The 27,971-nt window shown below is 37.2% G+C and overlaps 1 protein-coding gene across 5 annotated transcripts in view; it reads left to right on the top strand.

The window, feature by feature from the left end:
• KAT6A (lysine acetyltransferase 6A) overlaps positions 1-27,971 on the top strand; it is a 113,340-nt gene that overhangs the window by 78,240 nt on the left and 7,129 nt on the right. For all 5 annotated transcript variants that reach the window (XM_028526364.2, XM_028526365.2, XM_036011560.1 and 2 more), the window contains 8 exons: positions 4,148-4,263; positions 8,879-9,020; positions 10,580-10,741; positions 11,843-11,936; positions 13,682-13,913; positions 15,070-15,277; positions 17,494-18,096; positions 21,271-21,589. In XM_028526364.2, coding sequence (XP_028382165.1) covers positions 4,148-4,263; positions 8,879-9,020; positions 10,580-10,741; positions 11,843-11,936; positions 13,682-13,913; positions 15,070-15,277; positions 17,494-18,096; positions 21,271-21,589 — 1,876 coding nt within the window. The remainder of the gene's footprint in view (positions 1-4,147; positions 4,264-8,878; positions 9,021-10,579; positions 10,742-11,842; positions 11,937-13,681; positions 13,914-15,069; positions 15,278-17,493; positions 18,097-21,270; positions 21,590-27,971) is intronic.

A 27,971-nucleotide genomic window follows, 5' to 3' on the forward strand; every position in this document is an offset into this window, starting at 1 on the left:
CTGGGGTTTTTTTGTTTGTTTTGTTTTCTTTTTTTATAGCAGCCATCCTAATGTATGTGAAGTTGAATTTCATTGTGATCTGCATCTGCATTTCCCTAATGATTAGTAATGTTGAATATCTTTTCATGTGCTTTATTGGCTATCTGTGGGGAAGGTTTTTTTTTGAGAATGAAAAAAATTTATAACTCATTTTACAGTAAGATCTCACTTAATTATTGGCAAAACATGATTTGAAATGATGTACTATATATATTTTTAAGATTTTATTTATTTTTAGAGAGAGGGGAAGTGAGGGAGAAAGAGAGGGAGAGAAGCATCAGTGTGTGGTTGCCTCTCACATGCCCCCTACTGGGGACCTGGCCCACAACCCCAGGCATGTGCCCTGACTGGGAATCGAAATGGCAACTCTTTGGTTCACAGGCCAGCACTCAGTCCACTGAGCCACACCAGCCAGGGCTATATATATATATTTTTATTTACCCCACTTAATGTGACTATTCATGTATTTTGCTAAAGAAATATCAGTGATATCTGATTATGAAGTGTTCCCCAAATTCTGCAGGGTTTGTTGATTTAAGGAACATGTAAGCACTGTAATACTTTCCTAACATCAGAAGAATTCAGGATTCCAAAGCACATTCTCTTCCAAGAGTTTAGATAAGAGTCTGTGGATTTTTATAGCTTCTTGTTTTCTTTTTTGTTTTTTTAAACAAAGTTCCAGTTCAAAAAAACTTAGACTTTTGGAATTCAGAACATTAATTAGTTGAGGGCCATCCATATTTCCTATATCACCTCTACTCATTTTGTTCTTTTCTATTTTATGATTCACTCCTGATATTCTTGTCCTGGGGTTTTTTGCCTCTTAACCTTCCCGAGCCTTGTGTTTTCTCCTTCATCTTTAAAGTGAGCATATTGTTTCCTACTCTGAGGAACGGATTGTGGGGATTCAATGAGATAACAATATAAGGCTCAGAGTCTGGCGCAGTAGGTGCTCCACAAATGCTGATTTTCTTTATTTCTTAAGTGTATGTTCTTTCCATTTGGGAGTATGTGAACTCATTCTTACATATCTCTTTCATCAGGTAACTTGTAATCCCTAATGAATGGAATTATTTTTTATTATAGTGTTTCTATGGGAAAATGTTCAAATAACAGAAAGACATCTCACATTTCACATTCTCATACTGATAATAAGGGTGCAAAACTGCCCTCCACGCTCATCTCGAAATGTCATTTCCCCAGGGGAAATGGAAAAGAAGGTCCAGGGGGAGTTATCTAATGTAGGCCAAGGGAGGGGGGCAGGGTTGTACCTGCATGAGTTGTAATTTTCGTGTTTGTACGAGACCTGGACTTGAGGGTGCTATAAGAGTGGCCTCTATATATTGGAAATTGGAATTAGATAAGTCATTTAATGGAAGTGGAGTTTCTATAGAAGCTTAATAACCTTTTCTCATAAAATGCTAGTAATAAAAGTTCCATTATCTAGGACAGACATATATATATTTAAAATATATTTGATTGATCATGCTATTATAGTTGTCCCATATTTTTCTCCCTTTTATTCCCCTCCACTCTGCACCCCCCTTCCAACAGCATTCCCCCTGCCCTTAGTTCATGTTCATGTCCATTGGTTGTACATATAAATTCTTTAGCTTCTTCATTTCCTATACTATTCTTAACTTCCCTCCTTTTTTAAAAAGAAAGATTTCATTGATTTTTAGAGAGGGAAAGAGAAGGGAGAAAGAGAGAGACAGAGAACCCCCAATATGTGGTTGCCTCTCACGAGCCCCCACTGGGAACCTGGCCCACAACGCAGGCATGAAACTGGTAACCCTTTGGTTCACAGGCCAGTATTCAATCCACTGAGCCACACCAGCCAGGGTCTGGACAGAATATTTAAAGTTATCTTTTGGTTTAGCCCAATTACTAACACATTTAGTGCCCTCCCTAACTTTCTTAGGTTAAAAAGTCCATTTTTAATGACCTGGAATATATATGATCATATAAAGATTCTGGCATAGTCAAATGAGAAGGAGGGTATAAAGTGGCAGGACTTGAATTAATAGTTTTTAAAAATATGTTGTGCTGTCAATTATATTGACTTCCGCTGCTTTGGAAAGTTGCATGTTCTAACAGGAGTATTTTGGCTGAAATTTTAAAATAAAATGGCCTAGCAAAGGTGATCTTCTAATTCAGATTGACAGTTTGACTTTGGCAAAGACTGGGTTAATGAGTGTGTTTGAAGCAGCTCTTGCTTCCTCAGAGCACAGAGCCTTTGTTAACTTCTAAACCTTAGTGGAAACCCACGGCTCACCAAGCTTTCACCAGGGAATTGGAGGTGGTGGAGTACAGCAGTGGGTAGGCGCATGTGCCAGAGCATTTTACAGTGCACGAAGGTGAGGGAGTGGGGAAATCTGCTCTGAGTGCAATTTTACACACACTCTCTTAGTTGTGGTGATGTGCAAACAATTATACTGGAACTGGGTATCCAGTTTCTCATCAGGCATCCACCTGGAAGAGCGCCGAGCAGCTGAGGGGAAAGCTCTCCAACAACGCGCCGTGCTCCAGCAGGTGCCTGTTTTCAACTTCTGTGCTTCCTGTTTGATCCTTGGCTCCGGAAATTAGCTATGGTTTCTGATATTTGGTTATTCTGGTATTTTCTATACAACTGTTCTTGTTATTTTGAGCTGTGAAGATAGGTTAAAAGATACTACTTTCTGAATTAGAATACTTGGTTCTGGAGTGTAGTTTAAAGAACATTGTTTTTAAAACCTACGAAGTTCTAATTTGGTTTTGAGAAATGAAAAAAAAATCTTTCTTTAACCCTGTCTTGTCTATTTCCTTGCGATTTTTGTTTTTGGGAGATACCCAGTACTCCTTGGGGGATCCATCCAACCTACAGATGTTTGTCTTTTGTTTTGAGGCGTCTAAAGGAGAGGATGCGGTTTCACCTGGCTGTCTTCCAGTGTGAAACTTGAGACTAGTCCCTTGGCTTTTGGTAAAAGAAAGCAGAGGAGGGAGTGTTCAAATGAGTTGTGGTGAAGAGGCTGCTTCCTTAGATGGATTTGTGTTTGAAGAGTGAATTTAAAAATTGTGATTTTTTTTCCATTTTGTAGGTGTGTGGTGTGTGTGTGTGTGTGTGTGTGTGTGTGTGTGTGTTCCTGCCTGTCTTCCGTGTGTGTCTACAGGCTCCAGTAATGGGCTTTTAAAATCTCTCAGTGGTTTTAAAGCATTCAATGAAAGGGTGATGTACTATATATATAATATACACACATGTGTGTATATGTGAATGTGTTGCTACATTGAGTGCAGAGCAATTCAAATTGCCATTGAATTTAAGGTTTTAAAACCTGATCTTTGTAGTCCTTAACATAACAATGGCTTATATTGGAGTTACTGGTGTAGAAGACATAAAGGCTTTACAAGTTATTCTTTTTAGAAAGCCTGAGAGCATAGAAATTGTTTTCATTATAAATAGAAGATAGATACAAGGGGTAACAGTATGTGTATAGCAGAGTATTTTTATTTCCTTTGATCAAATATGTGAAGAGCTACTACTAATGAAGGGAAATTTTGCGGCAGGGAAAAATGAATTGAAGCCTCTTTTGATACTTGTTTTGCCATATTCTTTTTGTAGTGTTCTTAAATATCTATTTTCCCAAAGCAGAAAGTCATTTTTTCCTATTCGTGCCCACACACTGAGTGGGTCATTTCTGCTGTCAGTTGAGGCATTGTATGTATGATCATGGCAAGTATGCAGTGCCCTCCCCGCCACTCGTTACATATGATTGTTTATCTTATATTCCCAAACACCAGCAGTTTCTCGTTAATAACCAAGTCATATAGGGCATGAGTTTAGTTAAGGAAGGTATTTTCAGTTTTATTAAATATGGTAATCCAGTGACACCAACTATACCAGCTTCTAAGACTTACCAGCATTTTTGTTGTTCTTTTGGGTGTTTTATTTAAGAAATAATACAGCTTACTTCAAAACTTGTTAGCTTATTCCTGACTTTTTTGCTGTCCTGTGGAATTCTGAGATGACAACATTTAGATTCATACTGGGATTTTTTGTTTTGATTGTTTTGTTATCTGTCTCATGTACTTTATTTAGCTAAATTTTGTAATGTATTTTTTGCCTGCACAGAAAGTTGGAGTGACTGGTCCCCCTGATCCACAAGTCCGCTGCCCCTCAGTCATTGAGTTTGGGAAGTATGAAATTCACACCTGGTACTCTTCCCCATATCCTCAAGAATACTCAAGGTATGTTTTGAGAGACCCTTTACCTTCTGTTTATAAATTCACAGAACTCCAGTGCTAGAAGGGATCTTGGGGACATTTCATTCTATTTCATCTTTTTACATTTGAGGAGACTGGTAGCTTTTAAATGTCCAGAAGAGCGGCATGCTTAGGCAGCTACTTAATCTCAGTTGGCATTAGATTGTTTTCCTGTAACCTGTCTAAAAGCTGATATTTAAGATTGGAAACTGGATGCATGGTCAGAAAGAAAGGGGAACATATTTTTTTTTAAAGATTTTATTTATTTATTTTTAGGGAGGGAAGGGAGAGAGAGAGAGAGAGAGAGAGAGAGAGAAAGAAAGAGAGAAAGAGAGAAAGAGACATCAATGTGCGGTTGCTGGGGGTTATGGCCTGCAACCCAGAAATGTACCCTGGCTGGGAATCGAACCTGGGACACTTTGGTTCCCAGCCCGTGCTCAATCCACTGAGCTACGCCAGCCAGGGCTGGGAACATATTTTCTCAAAAACAAATTTCCCTTCATACCTTGCACTAAGAATTAAAAGAGGGAAGGAGATAAAGATTCTTAACCTATAAATAAAGTTTCACTGAGTAGCCTTTTATCTAAATTGTTATAACTTAACATACTTAATGGTTTGTTTTCCCAGGAATAATTGGACAAATAGTATTAAATTATATATAAATAGCTCAGGTTTCCAGATGTATAAATTGATCAGTCACCAGCTTTTAGGGATGCAGCAGTGTGCTTAGTAAAGCGAGATTTGTTTCATGACTCAACTTGGACATGTATAAGCTACATAACCTTAGTAGTGACCCAACAACTCTAGGCCTCAGTCTCCTCCTCTTTAAAATGGGGTCGGAATAGTACTGACTTCACAGGGTTTGTTGTGAACATTGCATGGGTTAACACATGTAACTCACTTAGAAAATGGTAAGTGCTCAATCATGTCAGTTATTACTTTTTTTTCCCCTTCAGGGTTTAAATTAAAGGAGTTGAAAAATAAGATTTGGTCAAAAAAATCAAACTTAACGTTTGAAGTATGGCAGTCATATTATGCTCTCTTTAATCTGTAAATTTTGTATCCCACAGTTTCCTATTTAGCAAGGTATTATAAGGAGTAATAAGTTATGGTTCTCTGTGGGTTAAGCAGCCCTGGCTGGTGTGGCTCAGTGGTTTGAGCACTGGCCTGTGAACCAAAGGATTATGGGTTCAGTTCCCAGTCAGGGCACATGCCTGGGTTGTGGTCCAGGTCTCAAGTTGGGGGCACATGACAGACAACCACACATTGTTGTTTCTTTCCCTCTCTCCCTCCCTTCCCCTCTCTCTAAAAATAAATAAAATCTTAAAACAAAACAAAAGAGTTTTATTGGATGATTCCCTTTAGACTAGCAGTGTCATCCCAGTGGGCTTAGTTATTATAAAGTCAGAGGCTTTTAAAATGTTTTCAGCAAGAATGAATCGGAATGAAGTCAATCATGAAGCTGCTTGCTTTTTTTTTACTTTTATTATTTTTTATGTAATAATGTTTGCTAAAGGTTTTTTTTACTCATCAGTAAAATGCTTTACGTCTTGCTATTCCAAAGAAATAGCATGAACTCATAATTTACCCAAGTAAGACTTGGCAGTAATTTCTCAGAGATTTTATTTCTTCCGATGTTGTCTTGAATAATTTGATACCTAAAAGAGCTTTATAATGAATTATGCTTTCTGTCATAGACCTTAATAAATTGTATTTTATTTTCATGTTCCTGTACTGAGACCTAAAAGTTTAATTAGATGCTTTTAAAGTTGGCATTTATCTTTACCATAATCTAGAAAGTTTAGTCGCCTGTCACTGGTTCTTTCTTTTTTCCTTTTCTTTCTTCATCATTTGCATAGTAGGGGGGCATGAATTATATTTGCATAGGGAGACCCTCAGTCTTTTTTTTAAATATAAAGATTTCATTTATTTATTTAATAGAGAGATAGGGGAAGGGAGGGTGAAAAAGAGGGAGAGAAACATCGATTGATTGCCCCTCTCACACACAACAACTGGGGACTGGGCCCACAACCCAGGCATGTGCCCTGACTGGGAATTGAACCAGCAACCTTTCACTTTGCATAATGACACTCAACCAAGTGAGCCATGCAGGTCAGGGTGAGACCCTCATTCTTCTACTTTCCTTTTAAGAAGAAATTATTCAAAATCCGGATGTCTAGGAAGATAGGTAGTTGTGGGCCACCGTTGAGTCGCAGTTAATACATCTAGTGCCCACGTTAGATGATGAAGTTTACAATTGGGGCCATTTCATTTTAAGGTTTTCTTAGTTCTGATGGTAAAGAAGGAAAAAAAGCTACTTACTTATTCTTCTGCCATTCCTTTCCAAGTACTGGGGTTTGAGACAACCTGCAAAGGAAATAAGCAAAGTAGCCTAGGGAACCTTTCTTTTCCATGTTCTTGGCTATTGCTTCTTGACCTTAATTAATGATGTCAGTCATTTGTTTTTACTCAGTACTTTATTTTGGAATAAGTTTTGTACTAATGTATAATTTTAGGTTGTTTTGGTTTGGCTAATACTAGAGGTTTTGGAAAATAGTATTTACATATTACATTTAGAAATATGCCACAACAGTTCCTTGGAAGCTTTTTAGTGTCTTGGATGGCAGTTTAAAAATAAGATGTGAGATTACATAGAAAGAATTGATGTGAATCCCCAAGGCAGAAGGAAAAAAAAAGTCACGTGCTCTTTCCCAGCTTTTAGCATGGGACACTCAAGTGCATACGGGACTAACATTCCGTAAATACACCTTGGGAAAGGGTTTAGTTGAATGTTAAATGTTTTCAGAGAAATAATTATGCTTCAAAACTGCTTCTAAAGTAAAACTTGAAAAAAATAGTTATGGTCTTCACACTTTTTAACATGTCAAACATTTGTGTGTGTGTTAATCTACTTTTTCTTTAATTCCAGGGAAACCTTTTTGTTTGTTTTGTTTTACTCCTCACTGGAGGATATATTTATTGATTTTGGGAGCAGGGTAGAGAGACAGACATCGATCTGTTGCCTCCTGGGTGCACCCTGACTGGGGATCAAATCTGAGACCTTTTCCTGTACAGGATGGTTCTCCAACCAGCTGAGCCACCCAGCCAGAGTCAGGGTTATCTTTTTAAAGCAGAGCTGTCCACACTGATAACAACTAAATGAATGAGGTTTTGTAAGTTTCCTTCAGCCTCAATACTTATTTATAATAATTTGTTTGAATTATATTTTTTGTCATCAGTATCATTCAGTATTTTGCATACACAATTTTAATGATAGTATCAGATCTCAGATTATCAGGGCACGACCAATTCTAGACACAGTTCAGGATGGAGGTGTCATACAAGGTGTGTATCTTCTAATAGAAGAGCCATGTGGTCTTCTGAATTTGAACTAAAATAGGTATAAAAGCCACTGGTTTTTAATTTAGGTTATGTTTCTTCCATTACTTTATGAACTGATTTGCTCCCTTAACTTTATTGTCTACCTCCTCATAGAAGGGATAAGGAAGTCCTGTTGAACAGAATCATAGGTATGGGATCATTTGGAGGGTTATCAGCTGTGAGGGGGAAGGGAGAGAAAGAGGGAAATGGTGCAGGGATCAGGAAGCATAATTGGCTTGAAGAAAACAGACAGAGATGTCAAGAATAGTATAGGGGAGGGAGAAGCCAAAGAACTTACACAACCCATGAACATGAACTAAGGGAGGGGCATTGCTGGAGGGAAGGGAGTACCTGTTGGAGGGGGTAGAGGGAAAATAAAATTGGGATAACTGTAACAGCATAATCAATAACATATAATTTTAAAAAAGAAGTCCTGTTAAATTGCTAAAACAGCAGGACTGTTGAATAAATATGGAGTAATAACAGAGAACATTTAAAAGAGTAAATTGAACTTTTATTTCAGTTGTTGAAAAATAGACTTTTGAGTTGCAGAATTTAATGTGATATTTAACCAGAGGGAAAGCCAGAGTTTCAGGGGTGGAAGGAAGGAGGTACTAGAATATGTCCTAACTTGAAAAAAACATACTCACTATTAAAATTGTGTATTTAAAAAGACAAAAAATTGCTTTTATAATATTCACTATGTGTCCATTTCACTCAGCACTCTATACCTAGTGTACCTAGCACAGCGCCTGGCACACACTAAATATTCAACAGATGTTTTTCTTTTATTGATGAGCTAATGATTAGATAAAGGAAGGAAGAATCTATAGGTTGACACAGTCTTCTTTATTTATTGGTGTGTTCCGAAGGTAGACTTTATTTTCTACTTACCAGAAATTATCAGTGAGAGAATGTGAGGTATTTTTGTATGTCTCAAAGGGGTAACTTTTAAAAAGACTGCAAAGTATTAGTCAAATAGGAAGAACATGGAATTAGGTGTCTTGATTTCTCACCCTTGCTTTCCTGCTGTTAATTACTTGGATACTGTTATCCAGATTAGTTTTATCTTTATTTTTCTTTCATCTGATTAATGGAGTTAATGATACATTCTCTACCTTTTTACTTGTGTGGTAATGAGAATCAAAAAAGAATTGTGAAAAGTTTGAAGTCTTATAAAATGTAAAGCCCTGTCTTTTTTTAAATTATTTTTTTACAGGCTGCCTAAATTGTATCTGTGTGAATTCTGTCTAAAATATATGAAAAGTAGAACTATTCTGCAGCAGCACATGAAGAAATGTGGTTGGTTCCATCCTCCTGCCAATGAGATTTACAGAAAGAATAACATATCTGTCTTTGAGGTAAAGTAGATATTTAGTAGTTATCTTTCCATTTCAAATATAGTACTACCTGTACTCCATGTAATTGTGCAACTTGATATTTTTGGAATCTTATTTTACTGTTCACTCACTATTAAGTCAGATAATTCTGCTATATGAGAAACAGAATTAGGCCAATACAAATGTTACCAAGTTTACAACCTTGATCCAAAATAAATTATTTTTTTATTTCATTAAATCAATAATTTTAATACATCTTAATACTTTATGTACCATTAAGAAGGAAAAAGTACTGTTAATGATTTGTAAGACTCCATTTGATTATAAAATGTCAACCAATTTTACATGTTTAGAGGTGATTAAATTTTTTCTTAGGATCTACAAACTATGCCGTTTAAATGAAAAGATTTCTGTAGTTCTATTTAAAGGGATATTTTGTAGAAATATATTTAAATAGCAGCACTAAATCTTACTACGTTTTCCTAAGTTGATCGTGATAAGAGTTATGCTGTTTGTTTCTTCTGTGTTTTAGTGGCATTTAATTTGATCCTCAGTTCTGTGGTTTGATTGCCAAGTGTGGAGTACCTGCCATGTGCTCAGTTCTGTTAATGACTAGAATTTACATTACTAGAATGATGAGAGAATTTCAGGTTTTCAGGATCTACTCAGTCTCTCATTTTCTTGATCTTCCCCAAGCCTTTATTTTAGTTGAGGAGTAGAGAAGCGCTTCGCCTTGGGGGAAGGGGAAAAGAAAAGGATGTGCTATACAATACTGTTTAAGAATACCCAAGAGTAAATTGTTTCTCAGTTTAAGCATATATTGGTGGGTGTTTTTAAAAATGTAATATTTAATTACTAAAATCAGTAAAGAGGTTTCAGTTTTGAAATGCCAGTGTCTTAGGCGTCTAATATTGGCATCCATTGGCATTTTCACAAAAGAGCAAGCTTTAACAACCCCCAGGAACACAAGGTGTCAGGAACAACGTAGCCTAGCACTACTGACTTTGGCCAGCCTAAGTCCAAAAAATCTCTCATTTGCCAAGTTGTCAGGGAACCTGCTTGGTGCTTCTGACAATAGTTAGATCTTCCTCAGTAGCTTTATTTGGCGACAGATCGAATCATGGCAGTCAGACTGCATTGCTTCTGGCTGCTGGTGCAGATTAGATTATGATTATACCTTGTTTTATTTACATATGTATTTTAGAAGCAGTTGCATTTAGATCCTCTGTTACATTAAATACTTATTAAAAAGGAATCAGATCAGCTTGCCATCTGAAGAATCCCTGCAATCAATAAATGTTGTTATAAAACCCAAAAGTGCTATATCTGAAATGGCAGGCACCTCTTGAACTATCTGTTCACACTTTGTTGAATACAGTAGTTTATATGTATACTAGTTGTCCTAAAACAACAAATACTGTAATTCTGCAACATCTAGGGATAGCTTCCAGGTTCCAGTGTCTTCACTGATCTTCTCTTAGGCTGGACTGTGGATACTCAGAGGTGCTTGTACCTGATGTGTGTTCTGGAACTAAAGGGACACTCTGCTGACCATTTCATTGTATTTTTTTTCCTTCTAGGTTGATGGGAATGTGAGTACCATTTATTGTCAGAACCTGTGTCTCTTGGCAAAGTTGTTCCTTGACCACAAAACACTCTATTATGACGTGGAGCCATTTCTTTTTTATGTACTAACACAGAATGATGTCAAGGGCTGCCACCTTGTAGGCTACTTTTCTAAAGTAAGTATATCAGCTTACAATTTATTTAAATTTGTTTGTAAATCTGAAACAATCTTTACTGGTTCTCACTAGGAGATACTACAGGATACAGGACCTTCTGGGTGCCATCTAGCTTTTTAGAAAGAAAAATAGAAGGAACATTCAGAAGCATACCAAGTGCTGGAAGGTGCCTGGTAACATTCAACAGACTATATACTCTCCTAGGAGCATGAACTGCTGGTTATACTCAAGAGGAAAAGCTTTAAAATGACTTCTATTCCCATGGTGATATACATAGAATTTGTGAAATAAACAGAGTCATTACATGTTTAAGTTCTTTCTCAGTTTAAATCTCCCTAATTTGAATTTTAGACATAAAAATAAGAGTAGAAGCCATTTTTATTACAGGATATTTTTCTTCTTCCTTTAATCTTTCATTCTGTTGGAGAGAAAAGGTTTTCTTTTCTGTTCGGACAATAGAAAGATACTGTGTTATTTGAGCAAGCCCAAGGTAAAATCTAAGTGCGTAAAATAGTTAAGTAGAAGGGCAACCAGCTTTGTAAGCAAGCATTCTGTTAGTACACAATTTCAGTAGTTAAATATATGATTGATTGAAGACATATTGCCTGGTCTATAAAAATATATTTGTACCCAACACTTTGGGACTATATTTTGTAGAGCTAGGCACAATTTATAGGGAGGTGGGATTGCCCTGTATTGGTCCAGAGGAGGAAATAAAAGAAACTTTAAAATAGTTGATGGTGAATCTTCTCACTTCTAGAATGCTACATTGATTTATAATTTGTATCTTTTGCAAGTTGATTGGGACTGATTCCTCTGCTCATCATAGGTATTGACATACTGTTTTTGAGTTGCAGATGGTGTTGGATGGCATCTTTTTATCTTATAACTTTATTCTCCCAGGATAGTTGCTTTGTAGGCAATGATGATGACTTCACATTGTCCTATCTCCTCCCAGTGGGGTATTTTTTTCTTGATGTGTATTGTTCCCAAAGGACCAGGGCTGTGGTTTTGACTGTTAGTCTGTTTCTGAATAATTAGCCTTACTATTCAGTCTTACCAGCCTGTAGTTTTAAAACTTGGCTCTATTTTCTCCACCAGGAAAAGCACTGCCAACAGAAATACAATGTTTCCTGTATAATGATTCTTCCCCAATACCAGCGTAAGGGCTATGGCAGGTTTCTCATTGATTTCAGTAAGTATTGTAACAATTTCTCATTATCTCTTCCTGTGGACCTGTGTGTTTGGTGTGTGTGTGTGTGTGTGTGTGTGTGTGTGTGACTTTTAAACTGAAAGTCATGATTTTTTTCCTTTTGGTTGGGCATTAAATGTTTTTAAATAGCTAATATTAAGTACCAACTTTTATGTGATTAAGTAAATACCTTTAATTTGCAACTGTTAAATTACTAAATGGAATTTAGTTTTATGTAGTAATTCTAACTTACAACAATATGAAAAACAGTGTATAACTACTTAAATTAATATCAGTAAAAAAGTGCAGCACCTACCCTATTTTTGTTCCCCAAAATGTGTTCATCATTTTTCATACACTCTCTACTTCAGTTAAAAAAGTGTGATATACTTTTAAACATCTTAAAGTTAATGACAGTTAATAATTTAATCTGAGTTAGATATTGAAAGCTAATGGTTCTAAAAAGGTTGCATGGAACTTGAATTTTGTTTTACACATTGATAATCTTGCATAGAAAGTAAATGTATGTTTGCAGCAAATTTTATATTGATTATAAAATAGCGATATTTGAGGGAATACTTTCTCAGACACTAAAAATATTTAAAAAATAAATTTAGAAACTGGTTTAAAAACACTAAAGATTTTAACAAGTACAGTAATCCCTTTAAATACTAGATAATTATATTGCCAGTGTTAAGAAATTAATTCTTATATAGAGCAGTGAAGCTTTTTTCTACTTAGCCTTAGAATATACACCTGATCATATTTTATTGGAAATAAAATTGGTTATTTTATATATTTCCTGGTCTTTTTGGATTAGTAGCAGAGCCTGGAACTCAAATTATTCTTTTAATATCAATATATTTTTGAAATAGAACTCATGACTGAATGTGTTATGCCATTAAGTGACATAGTGAGGGGGAATATTTTATTATGCTAATTAGTCCCTCTTTTGAGATATACAAATAACAGTCTGTATGGTTCCAGTGTGTTTTCAGTTACTTTCTGTAGTGTAATATATTTTCCCAAATTACCATTCTTAGACTGATTTAAAGTTTTCCTTAATGACAAGAAAACATTTCTTCTGCCACTCCATTTTCTACACTGAATCCTTTAGAGTTCATGCCCTTTTTTTCCTGTTCTTGAGTCCCGCACCAGACAAGAGGACAGACCAGCACCACCACACACTGACAGTGCCACCTCATGCTGACATACCGGTTTGTCAAGACTTGTAGTGATAGGACGTTGTGAGGAGAGCCTTGGTTGTAGTGAGAAGTTGTCCTCTGATTCTTGCACAGAAGAACCACAATCTTAATAGATAAGATGACAAGCTCTGAAGCACTCTCCTGTGTTCAGTTCGGATACAGCTGTTGCCCCCTAGTGGTCCAAGTAAAACATGAAAGGGTGGCTTACTACCATAGTACCTTAAATAAAAACCTTTATTGCCTTGCCCTTACTAATACAGCCTATCAGTATAGTCCTGATTTTTAACAGGTTGACTGTTTTAACAATATGATTTACATTAGCTATAGGCAAAATAGTAATACTAACCTAATATTCAGTATATATAAATTATGTAATCTTCCTGCAAATTGGTTTTCAAGTAATTTTGCAATTTTATTTTTTTCTTGAAGGACCTTATTATTGTCTATAATACTTAGATTGGTTGTGGAAGAAGGCATTGTTATTTTGGTGAATTAGCCTATTTAAGGCTCTCTGACAGACTTGTCGTTTGGGGGTTTCTTTAGGTTATCTGTTATCAAAGCGTGAAGGCCAAGCAGGGTCTCCAGAGAAACCATTATCCGATCTAGGTCGTCTTTCCTACATGGCTTATTGGAAAAGTGTAATATTGGAGTGCCTTTATCACCAAAATGACAAGCAAATCAGCATTAAGAAGTTAAGCAAGTTGACTGGAATCTGCCCTCAAGACATTACTTCCACACTCCATCACCTAAGAATGCTGGACTTTCGTAGTGACCAGTGAGTATTATATCTCTTTGTATACCATCCAAAGATAATTAGGTGAAGTTTTTGGATCAGGCAACCAAATCACTGATGGACAAACATGTACTAATACTAATAAGATACTTGGTGATCCTCAAACATCATTTTCTTTTCTATGATATTTGGTAGTATTGACCATGACCATATTTTCCTCTTTGTTTTTTTTTTTAAGATTTTATTTATTTTTAGACAGAGGAGAAGGGAGGGAAAAAGAGAGGGAGAGAAACATCAATGTGTGGTTGCTTCTCATGTGGCCCCCACTGGGGACCTGTCTTGCAACCCAGGCATGTGCCCTGACTGGGAATCAAACCAGTGACCCTTTGGTTCACAGCCTGAGCTCAATCCACTGAACTACACCAGCCAGGGCCATATTTTTCTAGACTTTTTTTTTTTTTTTTTGCCTTCCTCCTAACCTTTGAACCTAAACTCCTTAATCTTATTTTCTGGTATTGGGAACTTCTTCAGTCCTAGAAACAATGTTAAATAAATTATACCCATGATTTACTCTCACATACATGCTATAAGATGAAAGAAAGTTAAAGGAAAGAGCTCACACTTATCTAGAGTGGTTGGGACAAGGGTCACAAAAAAAGGAGGCATTAGAGCTAGAAATATGGAGAATAGGGGGTAGAGTTCAGGAAAATATCAGAAATTCCAGAGGAGGGAAGTTTGAGACAATAAGTGATTAAAATAATTTCATCGGCCCTGACAGGTATGGTTCAATTGGTTGGACATCATCTCTCAAAGATATCACTGGTTCGATTCCCAGTCGGGAAACATGCCTGGGTTGTGGGTTCAGTCCCCAAATGGGGTGTGCATACAAGAGACAACGAATCAGTGTTTCTCTCTTTCTCTCTCCCTCCTTCCGCTCTCTCTAAACATAAATACAATAGTTTAAAAAAATCCCCCAAAACCTTTATCCATTGCTGTAGTTGAGTGTGAAGTATTTATCTAACTTCATATGTTTTAACTACCTCATGTGATGGTGTGTTTCTGTATTTCAGCTTCCCAGTCTTGATATTTTAAACCACTTATCATCATACCTAGAATTTTCTGGGGGCTGCACCTCCACATTCCTGGTTTGGTACTCTTTGTTCATTGTTGATTGCTATAAACTTTTCTTTGGTTCCAGATTTGTGATTATCCGCCGGGAAAAGCTTATTCAGGATCACATGGCAAAGCTTCAGCTGAATTTGCGACCCGTAGATGTAGATCCAGAGTGTTTGCGCTGGACTCCTGTCATAGTCTCCAATTCTGTTGTCTCAGAGGAGGAAGAGGAGGAGGCTGAGGAAGAAGAAAACGGAGAGCCCCAGTGTCAGGAGAGAGAGTTAGAGACAAGTGTAAGTGTTACCGAACAACAAGGCGGGGCCTAGGACGATACACTATTACTGAAAGGAACCCCCCAGGTTTGTTATGTCCGCCTCCAGAGGAAAGACATCTCTCAATGCCAGAGATTCATGAAAAGGAAAGGAAATGTTTATTTACTGCTATACAGACTTAAAGTAGTGACCTAAAGGCTTCATCAAAATCCCAAAGCCCCTTAAAACACCCACAAACATACACAGTCCTTCCTTCCCCCTTTGCCCAGTCCAGGGTACCGTATCTCAGGAAAAGAAATAGAAGCCTGTGGCTCAAGCAGCCCCCGGTTCTCCTCAGTACTCCATCTCGGCCGGTAGGCCTCCCTCGGTTCCCAGCACCATCAGCTGTGTCGCCGGGATGTCTGCTAAAGCCAGGTGGGGGTTCCCCCTTCTAAAGCTGTGGGGGTCCCCACTCTGGCAAAAGACCGAGTGGTTCTCTCACATGTCCACAGCTGCATGGTCCTCTCTGCACAATGGCTGAGGGAGTCTCCACATGCCAAAGCCGCGTGGTTCTTTCTCCAATGGCTGCCACAGCTTGGTTTTAGTCCCCACGCCAGTTTTCCTCTTCCTCTGCAGCCCCATTTCCGACTCCTCCCACCATTGGCTACACTTGCCAGCACTCCATATCTTCCCAGCTTTACTGGGCTGCCATAGTGAGTCTGGGCAGGCGTGGCCCCATGTCATGGAGCCAATCATCTCCAAGCTCCCACACAGGCGCTGTAACTCAGGGGACCTGCCCCAGTTCCATCTTGGTGGGGAAGTTACTTCCATTCCCCTGACTCAGACCATGGCTACAACTATTTAACGTATCTGTGAAACCAGTTAAAGGTTATAGATATGTTAAATGACCACACCAGAGGTTAGCTGCAAAGCTGTTGTTATGCAAAACAGCTCTCAATGGCCCTGCTCCACGTGTCCCTTCCCCCAACCCACACCTGTGGGGCGGGGGGGGGGGGGGGGGGGGATGATGAGGACATCCTAATATTTCCTGAACACCTTTGAGTTCTGGACCCCATTCCAAATCCCTATTTGGGGTCCTCCTCTTGGCTGCACCCTGTTACATAAGGAGATGAGTAGTCTGTGTTTTTGATGATAAGGATGTGTTTTTGGTTTTCATGTGATACACAAACAACAGTCTATATTGGTTTAAGATACACACATAGTAAGTTCATATTAGACTTCCAGAGTTTATTTTAATCATAGAAGTTTCAGGAAAACTGGGTTTCATTTACTTATTTGTATATTTTTAAGCTTTTGATTATCAGGAGATCCTTCAGATTTGTTACATTAGTTGTGATTAAATGTTTCTTGCCAAAATGCCAATAAGCAGCTAAATTTTAAACTACGTAGTAGTTGAGGAATCTGAATTGAATTTAAATCTGACTGTTGTTAAAAATGAAATGAAGATATGTTTTCCTTAAAAATAGAACATGGAATAATGCAGACATATGTGTATGTTTTTAAGAGCACTAAATAGTTCAGTAAGTAAGCAGTAAGTCTTTAGCCATTAATGTGTTAAGGCGATTAAAGGGAGAGACTGTAGTTTCCAATATTTTTCATCATGTGGTGAATACCTTTTTTTAAAGCAGTCCTTTCATCCTTTAAAAATATATGTCTGTCTTTGATAACCATGAACAATTTTATGCCCCTGTTTAATGTCATATAAACTTTAAAATTAAGTGTTCAGAATAAAAATAAAATAATTACAGAAGTTTTTTTTCAAACATCCCCTTTTTCTTGCTCAAGCCCGAGAGCCCATCTCCTGTGTTTATAACTTCTTATCTCTCAGAAATTTCATAAACTAAGGTTTATAAGAACAATAACATTCACTTTGTTATTGAAGATAGTATTGCATGTGTCTAAGCACTAGCTCTTGGGGCAGACTGCCAGGGTTCATGCCCCACCTTCTTAATTTGCTACGGCATGATCTGAGGCAAGTACTTAAGCTTTCTGTGCCTCAGTTACCTGGAGGTAACTTACAAAATGGGCATATAATTAATTATACATTATATAATTGTGAAGATATACCTATAAAGCATTAAAAATAGTGTCTAACACATAAGAAGTATTCATGACAGCTATTAAATAATAATTTTCTTTTTTAAAACTCTGTTTTTTTAGTTTTTAAAAGATCAGAATAGGAGATATAATCAAGTAAGACAAAAATTAACCACCATGGTTTTATTTTCTAAAATCAGGTGGTAAAGTCTACATCTCGGGAGAACAAAGAACAAGATTCTTACTCTTCAATAGAAAATGAAAAGAAACCAGAAGTTCTGGCACCAGCTAGTTCTACACGTTTGAACAAACAAGTCCTTCCCCGTGATAGTCTTCCTGCAAATAATCAGCCGTCTCGGCGAGGCCGCTGGGGGAGGAAGAACAAAAAAACCCAGGAACGTTTTGGTGATAAAGATTCTAAACTGCTCTTGGAAGAGTCATCAGCTCCTCAGGAACAATATGGAGAATGTGAGGAAAAATCAGAAACCTCCCAAGAACAATACACTGAAAGTGAGGAACAGTTGGCAGCTTTTCAGGAGCAGCCAGGCCAGGATGGAAAGCCAGACATTCCCAAACGAAGACTCAGTGAGGGGGTTGACCTGTGGCGAGGACAGTTAAAGAAAAGCCCCGAGGCTCTGAAGTGTAGGTTAGCCGAAGGCAATGACAGACTTCCCCGTCGCTATAGTGATGGTGACAGGGCTCTGCTTAGGGGCTTCAGTGAGAGCAGTGAGGAGGAAGAGGAGCCAGAAAGTCCTCGGTCCAGCTCACCACCAATTCTTACAAAGCCCACATTGAAGCGAAAGGTAAGGCGTCCTTCGACATTTTTATCCCTCCAACTGCAGCTCATTGTATACAGTTGTTGTCCTAGAGTTCTGAAAAAGTAAAGGTAGAAATTCTTAGTGTGCAATTTTTTAAACTTGAAGCCTCAGTATATTGTTTCCAGTGAACATCTGAAATGTAGGTATGATTTCTTTGGTTCATGGAATTAGCTTACAAGTCACAGGCATATTTAAGGTCTGACAGACTGTTTTTTGGCTTACTAGTTTGATACTTAAATCATGACTTCTAGGGATTTTAAAAATATTTGAAAAGCGTTTGTAGATTAGAAATGTTTCTGTGGGAAAAGAAGAGTATTACCCAGTTCTGTGGGAAGCGGGTGTCTGTAGGGGTGCTCAGTGAAGCTGTTCATCTCACCTTGGCGGCACTGTTTCCCACACTCGCACCTCTCTTCTCTCTCTCCCCTTCAACTCCTCCAATAGTTTGACTTAACTTTGTTTTAAAAATATATTCTAAGCTACAAGGATATATTTCATCCTCATGCAGAGTTTCAATAAGAGCCAGTTTGTTAATAAATTCTGTGTGATGATGATGGTGAATTTTGTTAAACTGTGTACCAGAAATGTCCCAGGCTGTGGAGTGACCTTTAAGCATGGTCACCAGCCAGCCACACTGAATTATGTCACCCCTCTGGATGAGCCGCCCTGTAGTGGGATGACAGCTTTCATCCAAAGCAGTGAAAAACCATTTCTTTCCTTGGCAGACTCTTAAAAAAAGGTAGAGGTATTCTTTTTGTAAAAAGCTCTTAATTTTAGAACAGTTTTAATTTTATTTAGATTAAGAATTATTGCAAAGAAAGTACAGAGACTTTCTGTATTCCTTATGCCCAGTTTCCCCTATTCTTATCTTCTTGGGTTGATATGGTACATTCGTCACGTATAGTGAACTAATTAATTATTAACTAGAGTACATACCATATTTTGCCATGTATAATGTGCACTTTTTGTCAAGATTTTTGAGGGAAAAATAAGGATGTACATTACACATGGGTATAGTGATTATGCACTGGGAGTATAATGGGTCTAATAACCCCATGTATAATGCACAAAAACATGGGTGCACATTATACATGGCAAAATATGGTACTTTATTCAGATTTCCTCATTTTTCCCTAGTGTCCATTTTCTGTTCCAGGATCCCATCCTGCATACCATATCACATTTATTGATAGTAGTTACGTCTCCTTAGGCCCGTCTTAGTTGTAGTAGTTTCTTGGGCCCCTTGTTTTTGATGACCTTGGAAGTTTGGGGAATGTTACTAGAATGGTACCTCATGATATTAGAATGGGGTAATGTGTTTTTGAGAAGAAGACTACAGAGGTAAAGTGTCATTCTCATCACATCATGCAAAGGGTATCTCCTATCGGTAGGAATATATACCAAATGACTTTTCACAACTGTTAGCCTCTGTCACCTGGCTTGAGGTAGTGTTTGTCGGGTTTCTCCACTGCAAAGTTACTCCTTTGTTCTATTGTCCATACTGTGCTCTTTGGGAGAAAGTCACTGCCCACAGCCTACACTTAAGATATGGGGAGTGATACTCTACTCCTTAAGAGCAGAATACCTGTTTTAGAATTCTGCCTGGGATATTTATACACTCTCATTTATTTGTTTGTTTGTTTATGTATTCTCCTTTAGCTGTTTATTTATTTGTGCTTTTATTTATATCAGTATGGCTTTACAGAGATTAACTTTATACTTTGGGTTATAATCCAATACTGCTACTTTATTTAATTTGTTACTCAAATTATTCTAGTTTCGGTCATTAGGAGTTTGTTCAGTTTTGCTCCTGTGTCCCTTTAACATGCATGCCTTCATCATTTCAGAATTTTTTTGTTTGTTTTGAGTACTTCCTTACTTTCTGGTACTATAAGATATTTCAGCTTCAACTTGAATATTTTATCCCTCAATCCCAAAATCAGTGATTTTTCCAAAGAGTAGGGCCATGTTTAGCCTATTTTGAAAATTGTATTCTCAACTAGAAGAATTAGTAAATCTGAAGTGGAGAAAAAGTGAACTCTTGACTAATTCTACTATTCATTATGTGACCATAAGAATATATCTTTGCATTCTAGGCTTCTATTGCCTGCCTGTTCATAAAATAAAACTATGCCATTTGTTTGTGTAAAAAAGGAATATCACGTACAAAGTACTTTTGAAGTTCTTGAAGCAAGTCACTTGACTGGGAGTCAGAGACTGTATTTTATAGCCATTTCTCTACTGACTGAATGCATGACCTTCAGTCCTGTAACCTTTCTGGTCTCTGTAGGATGAGGGAATTTGGCTAAGATCACTTCTAGTGCATCATCTCTGTTTTGTGCTGTTGTGTTAAGGTATTAGATCAACCTTAGTACAAAATTGTGCCTAATGTGCCAAATTGCAGTAACAGATTTATTTTATAATTTATATGCTTCACTAACATCAAGTAAATATATGTCAGTTCCATATTTCTGCATTGAAATGTAACTATGGATAGCTCATGAAAATAGCATACCGCTTCACTGATAGTTCTGCGGACCTTCATAGTAGAGCTATGAAACAAAAAGAAAGTGTTTTATTCCTTTTTTCTTTTCTCTTGAGGAAAAGAGAAGTTAAGGGACTAGCCTATGTGTCATTTTTAGTACTGAAATAGACAACTCCCTAGGGTGTTTAATTTAACTGAACTGTTAATAAGGTAATTATAATATCTGCTCTTTGGGCATACCTGTCTATTGTTTTACAAAGTTGTATTCAGTTATCCAACATCTATGTATCTAAGATACATTATGTATGGTATCCCTTTTTTTAGTCCTCACCTGAGGGGGTATGTTTATTGATATGAGAGAGCGAAACAGATTTCTATCAGTTGCCTCCTGTACATGCCCTGACTGGGCATCAAACCTGCAACCTCAGTATGTGCCCTGGCCGGGGATCAAACCTGGAACCTTTTGGTGCATGGGACAACGTTCTAACTGAGTCACCTGGCCAGGGCTATATAGTATGTTACTATAGTATTTTGGAATAATATTCAAAATATCTTTTGCTAAACAGCATCCTCATTTTATATATGATACTTCTATTAGGTTTAAAAACTATTAACCATGTTATTAATAGAAATGATAGTGTTTACTACTATTAATAAATTTTTTCTCTTTTAAATAGAAACCAATTCTTCACCGTAGAAGGAGAGTCCGAAAGCGCAAACATCACAATAGCAGTGTGGTCACAGAAACTATTTCGGAGACCACAGAAGTCTTAGATGAACCTTTTGAAGACTCTGACTCGGAGAGGCCAATGCCAAGATTAGAACCCACATTTGAAATTGATGAAGAAGAGGAGGAAGAGGATGACAACGAACTCTTCTCTAGAGGATACTTCCATCGGTTATCCTCACAGGATGTTCTCAGGTGTCGATCCTCTTCTAAGAGGAAGTCTAAAGATGAAGATGATGATGATGATGAAGAGTCGGATGATGTTGATGGTATGTTTTACAGAACTTTTGCTTATTGTAGTTTTATTGTCTTTAAAGATACAGCAGTGGTAGCTGTAAATCCCTCAGTAAAAAGGCTGAAAAATGAACACAACCTTCTAAGCAACTAATGGATGACTTGGTAATCTCTAAAAACTTGTATCAAGTATATTCACCCACATTTAGTCCTCTCTCCTTTTAAAGTGATTTTTTTCTAGTTTCCCTTCAACTCAGGATCTATTTTTGTTTCTGCAGAAAATACCTTGTTGTTAGGAAATTGTTCTTTTTCTGCTTAGTCCTTCTTTGTTCATTATCTGAAATTTTAGTTAGTAGGTAGATTAGACAGTATCAGGAAGATATTTAGGTAATAACTCTTTACTAGAATGTGTGCTGTATAGACTTAATCTGTGTTGCTATTTGTATGCTGAGTGCTTAATATAGGTACTCAATAAAAATTGTTAAGTGAATAAATGCTAAGAAGGTTCTTAAATAAGATCAGATTCATGTAAATTGGGCGTGGTTCAGATCTGTTAGGAATCCTTCCTGAACTATCTCTAAGTGTCTTACTCAATTAGTAGCAAATTTCTAATAAAAATAGTAACAGTGCCTCAAAATAGGTTAAATTTAATGGCATAGCTAGACAGTCAATGATTTACTTTTAAAATACCCTTATTGTCCTTTCCTCTTTAGAAATGAAGAAACTGGGTCTCACATGTCAGCTGGGTCACACACTAGTCATTTGCATCCCAGCCTGAAGATTTTTGCCAGTGTATCATGCTTCCTGTTCTGCAGTGTTTGCCTTGCATGGGGTCAAACTGAACTTTTTATTTTGCTGGGTGAATTTGAACAAATCTATAATAGTTGTACATATAAATGTATAGCTATTATATATTAACTAGTTGAGCTTTTTATTTTTAAAAAAATTAATTCACTCAATTTCAAATCTAGTGGATAACTTTCATTTTCTCCATTCTTATATTTATATAATATTTTTAATAAAGTGGCCGTAGCTGCTGCGGCTCAGTGGATTGAGCATCAGTCTGCAAACCAAAAGGTCCCCCTATTCAATTCCTAGTCAGGGCACATGTCTGAGACGTGGGCCAGGTCCCTGGTTGGGAGCATGTGAGAGACAGCTGATCAATGTTTCTTTCCCTCTCATTCTCTTTCCCTTCCCCGCTCACTGAAAAATAAATTATTAAAAAAATAAAACTTAAGTGATAAGATGACTGAAGTCTTTCCTTTATTGGGAATGATTTTTCAGAGTCTTATTATATTTTGAGATACACAATAAGTAGGAAACTAAAAATTCACATTTTAAATTTGGCATATTAGTAAAATTCTAACCTGTATCATAATAAACTAAAATAGTATCCTTTAACTTTATGTTCCATTTGATACATTTTCTGTTTATTTCCAAGTTATTATTACCAAATATACCTTTTTAACTTTCCCCCCAAAATCTTGTTCTTGCCTTTGTTTTCTTCCCTTTAAAAATTAATGGGAAGGGATCCAAGATGGTGGAGGGGTAAGTGAAATCTACACTAACCTCCTCCCAGGAACAATCTGGAATTACAACTAAATTGCAGAGAAATCATTCTGAATAACCAACTGCACACTAGCTAGAGAGAAGCCTTATAACCAAGGATAGACAGAAGAAACCACTTCACCACAACAAGACTGGTAGGGAGTGCAGAGGAGGCGCAAGCGTCCTGGCTGGGCTCCCATGGGCAGCAGCTGAAGTTCTGGAGGGATATTTCAGTGGTTGGGGGGTTCCCCCTGAGAAGATCCCCTTGGGATCTAAACCCCAAGTTGGGTTCCCTAGCCTGCAGCACCAAAACCAGAAAGGAGCACAGATAACACCCATCTGTGAAAAGCATCAGGGTTTCTAGCTGTCAGGGAGAGATGGCTGGAAACTCAGAGAGCCTCTTAAAGGGGCAAAACACAAAATTTCATTTGCAGCCACTCACCTTGGCTTCCAGCAGAGAGAGGGAGAGCAGAGAAGATTAGACATGCATGAGGAGAATCTGGGGTTGGTAGCTCTGGAGAGAACTGAAAGAACAGCTGCCAGGATCCCTGTGCTAAGTCATTCCCCCTACTACAGAAGCCATCTTTCTCAGGCAGAACATTCCTCTTAAATTGATACCAGGCTGAGGGGAAGCAATAGCCCCTCCCATAGGAATTACTCTGCCCCACGCTGTGGAGGTTAAGCCTGGCTGCTAATTACAGCTTGAGGCTCTGTCAATGGTTAGTTTAATGACTAAAGCAGATCTCAGGAGCATTGTGAGACTTCAGCTGACCCTCCCCAGGGCACGGTGCTAATAAAAGCCGGCCTTGGTGCGCAGTCTGTTTCTTTCTGCACACAAACAGGCCTGGCAGAGGGAGCCACGTACTGTGGATTACTGACAGCTCTAAACAGGTTGACAAGGGTCACTCACAAGCAGCGTCTAACAAAGGCCTACACCAGAGTCTTTGCAGATCAACCTAATCCATAGAAACAAATATAAAGAAGCAGGCAAAATGGGAAGACAAAGAAACAGACCCCAGATGAAAGAACAAGAGACTTCTCCAGAAGAAGAGCTAGATGAAATGGAAGCAAGCAATTTATCAGATAGAGAGTTTAGAATGATGATTATAAGGATACTCAGCAGCATAAAACAAAAACAACAACAACAAAAAAAACAGAAACTATAAAAAAGGACCAGTTAGAAAAACAGAATGCAATGTCTGAAATAAAACAATGGAAGGAATAAACAATAGCTTAGATGAAGCAGAGGATCAAATCAGTGATTTGGAAAATAAGGTAGAAAAATCACCCAGGCAGAGCAGTAAAAAGAAAAAAAGAGTTTTTTAAAAATGAGGAGAGCTTAGGAAACATTTTGGACAGCATGAAGCATAACAAGATCCGCATCATGGGAATACCAGAAGGAGGAGAGAGTGAGCAAGGGATTGAGAGCTTATAGCTTATTTGAAGAAATAATGACGGAAACTCCTCTAATCTGGTGAAGGAAAAGGACACACAAGTCCAGGAAGCTCAGAGAGTCTCAACTAGTTGGACCGAAAGAGGTATACCCCAAGACACATCATAATTAAAATGTCAAGGCTTAAAGACAAGGAGCAAATCCTAAAAGTCACAAGAGAAAAGCAGGTAGTTATCTACAGGGGAGCACCAATTAGACTGTCATCTGATGTCTCAACAGAAACATTTCAGGCCAGAAGGGAGTGAAGTGAAATATTCAAGGTGATGAAAAGTAAGGATCTACAATCAAGGCTACTTTACCCAGCAAGACTATCATTTAAAATTAAAGGAGAAATAAGGAGTTTCTCAGACAAGAAAAAACTAAAGGAGTTTGTTAACACCAACCAGTACTACAACAGATTTTAAAGGACTTGCTTTAAGAAGAAGAAAAAGAGACAGAAAGAGCAAAATAGTCTAACAATAAAATGGCACTAAATACATATCTATAATCACCTTAAATGTAAACAGCTTAAATGCTCCAACCAAAAGACATAGGATAGCTGAATAGATAAGAAAACAAGACCCATCTATATGCTGCCTCCAACAGAGCCATGTCAGATCAGAAGACACATGTGGACTAAAAGTATAAAGGGATGGAAAAAATATTTCATGCAAATGGAAAAGTAAAAAAAGCTGGGGTCGCAGTACTTATATCCAACAAAATAGACTTTAAAGCCAAGGCTATACTGAGGGACAAAGAAGGACACTTCATAATGATAAAAAGGGAGCAATCCAAGAAGAGGATATAAACCTAGTAAACATTTACACACTCACCATAGGGCACCTAAATATGTGAGGCAGATCTTGATGGGCATAAAGGGAGAGATTGACAGAAATACAGTCGAGGTTGGAGATTTTAACACCTCATTGACTTCAATGGATAGATCTTCCAGACAGAAAATCAACAGGCAGTGGCCTTAAAACACACACACACACTATATCAAGTGAATTTAATTGATATCTTTGAGCATTTCACCCCAAAGTAGCAGAATATACATACTTTTCAAGTGCACATGGAACATTTTCTAGGTTAGACCACATGTTAGGACACAAAATAAGTCTCAGTAAATTTAAGATTAAAATTATATCAAGCATCTTCTGTGACTACAATACAATGAAACTAGAAATCAGTCACAAGAAGAACACTGAAAAACACACAAAGACATGGAAGTTAAATAACATTGTTAAACAGTAATGTTTCAACAGTGAGATCAAGGAAGAAATCAAAAGATACCTTGAAACAGGTAAATGAGGACATAATAATCCAAAATCTGTGGGACACAGGGAAATTAATCCTAAGAGGAAATGAATAGTAGTATAGCCGTATCTCAAAAAAAAAAAAAGAAAAAGCTCAAATAAACAATCTAAATTTACACTTAAATGAACTTGAGAAGGAACAAGCAGCAAAGCCCAAAGTGAGAAAAAAAGGAAATAATAAAGATAAGAACAGAAATAAGCAAAATGAAGTCTAAAAAAATACAAGAAAAGTCAATGAATCCAAGAGCTAGTTCTTTGAAAAAACGAACAAGATTGACAAACCTTTAACCAGACTCATCAGGAAAAAAAGAGAGAGGACTCAAATAAATAAAATCAGAAATGAAACAGGAGAAAAAACAACTGACACCAAAGAAATACAAAGAATTATAAGAAAATATGAACAACTATATGCCAACAAACTGGACAACCTGGATGAAATGGATAAATTCCTAGAAACATATAATCTTCCAAAACTAAGTCAAGAAGAATCAGAAAATCTGAACAAATTACATCTAATGAAATTGAAGCAGTAATTAAAAAATAAAAGTAAAAACTCAACAAACAAAAGCCCTGGACAGGTTGGCTGCACAAGTGAATTTTACCAAACATTCCAGGAAGATCTAATACCTCTCCTTTTCAAACTCTCATTAAACTCAAGAAGAGGGAAGGTTCCCAAACTCATTTTACGAGGCCAGCATTATCCTAATTCCAAAACCAGATAAAGACACTACAAAGAAAGAAAATTATAGGTCAATATCCCTGATGAACACAGATATTAAAATCCTCAATAAAATATTAGCAAACTAAATACAGCAATACATCAAAAAGATCATACACCATGATCAAGCGGGGCTTATTCCAGGAATGCAGTTGGGACAACATTTGCAAATCAATAAAAATGATTCACCACATAAACAATATGAAGGATAAAAACCATGTGGTCATATCAGTAGATGCAGAAGAAAGCATCTGATAAAAATCAGCACCCATTTATGATAAAAACTCTCAAAAGTGGCAGAAGAGGGAACATACCTAAATGTAATAAAGGCCATATATGTCAGTCCCACTGCCAGTGTCATACTCAACAGGCAAAGACTACAAGAGTTCCCCTTAAGATCAGGAACGACACAGAGGCGTCTGATTTCACCTCTTAAAAACACAGTTCTCGAAGTTCTAGCCACAGCAATCAGACAGTAATACATTAAAGGTATTGAAATTAGAAAGGAAGTAGTGAAACTATTTGCAGATGACATGATACTATTCATAGAGAACCCCAAAGATGAGAACCCCAAAGATGCCACCAAGAAACTACTAGGACTGATAAATTAATTTAGCAAAGTAGCGGGATTCAAAATTAATATCCAGAAATCAGTTGCATACTTATATGCCAATAACAAACTAACAGGGAAATTAAGAAAATAATCCCATCCCATTTACAGTTGCTTCAAAAAGAATAAAATACCTAGGAATAAACCTAACCAAAGTTATAGAAAACCTGTACTCTAAAATTGTAAGTCACTAAAGAAAGCATTTGAAAAGGATACTAATAAGTGAAAGCACATACAGTGTTCATGGTTAGGAAGAATTAACACCATTAAAGTGTCCATACAACACAAATCAATCTATAGTTTCAACGCAATTCCTATCAAGATTCCAGTGATGTATTTCATAGTACTAGAACAAATATTTCAAAAATTCGTATGAAGCTACAAAAAGCCCTGCAGAGCAACAGTGATTCCGAGAAAGAAGATCCAAGTTGGAGGAATCACACTACCTAATATCACTATACTATATATATTATATACTATATGGTCCTATATACTATGAGACCGTAGTAATCAAAATAGACTGATACTGGCATAAAAACAGACATACAGATCAATAGAACAGAATAGAGAACCCAGAAATATGCCCATATCTTTATAGTCAATTAATATACGACAGAGGAAGCAACCACATACAATGGGCTAAAGATAGTTTACTCAATAAATGGTTTGGGTAAAATTGGACAGATACATGCAGAAAAATGAAACTATACCACCTTCTTACACCACACACAAGAATAAATTCAGACTGGATCAAAGACTTAAATGTTAGATCCACAACTGTAAAAATTGTAGA

Source organism: Phyllostomus discolor, chromosome 11 (assembly GCF_004126475.2).
Source record: "Phyllostomus discolor isolate MPI-MPIP mPhyDis1 chromosome 11, mPhyDis1.pri.v3, whole genome shotgun sequence".
In the NCBI taxonomy this organism is placed as follows: domain Eukaryota; kingdom Metazoa; phylum Chordata; class Mammalia; order Chiroptera; family Phyllostomidae; genus Phyllostomus; species Phyllostomus discolor.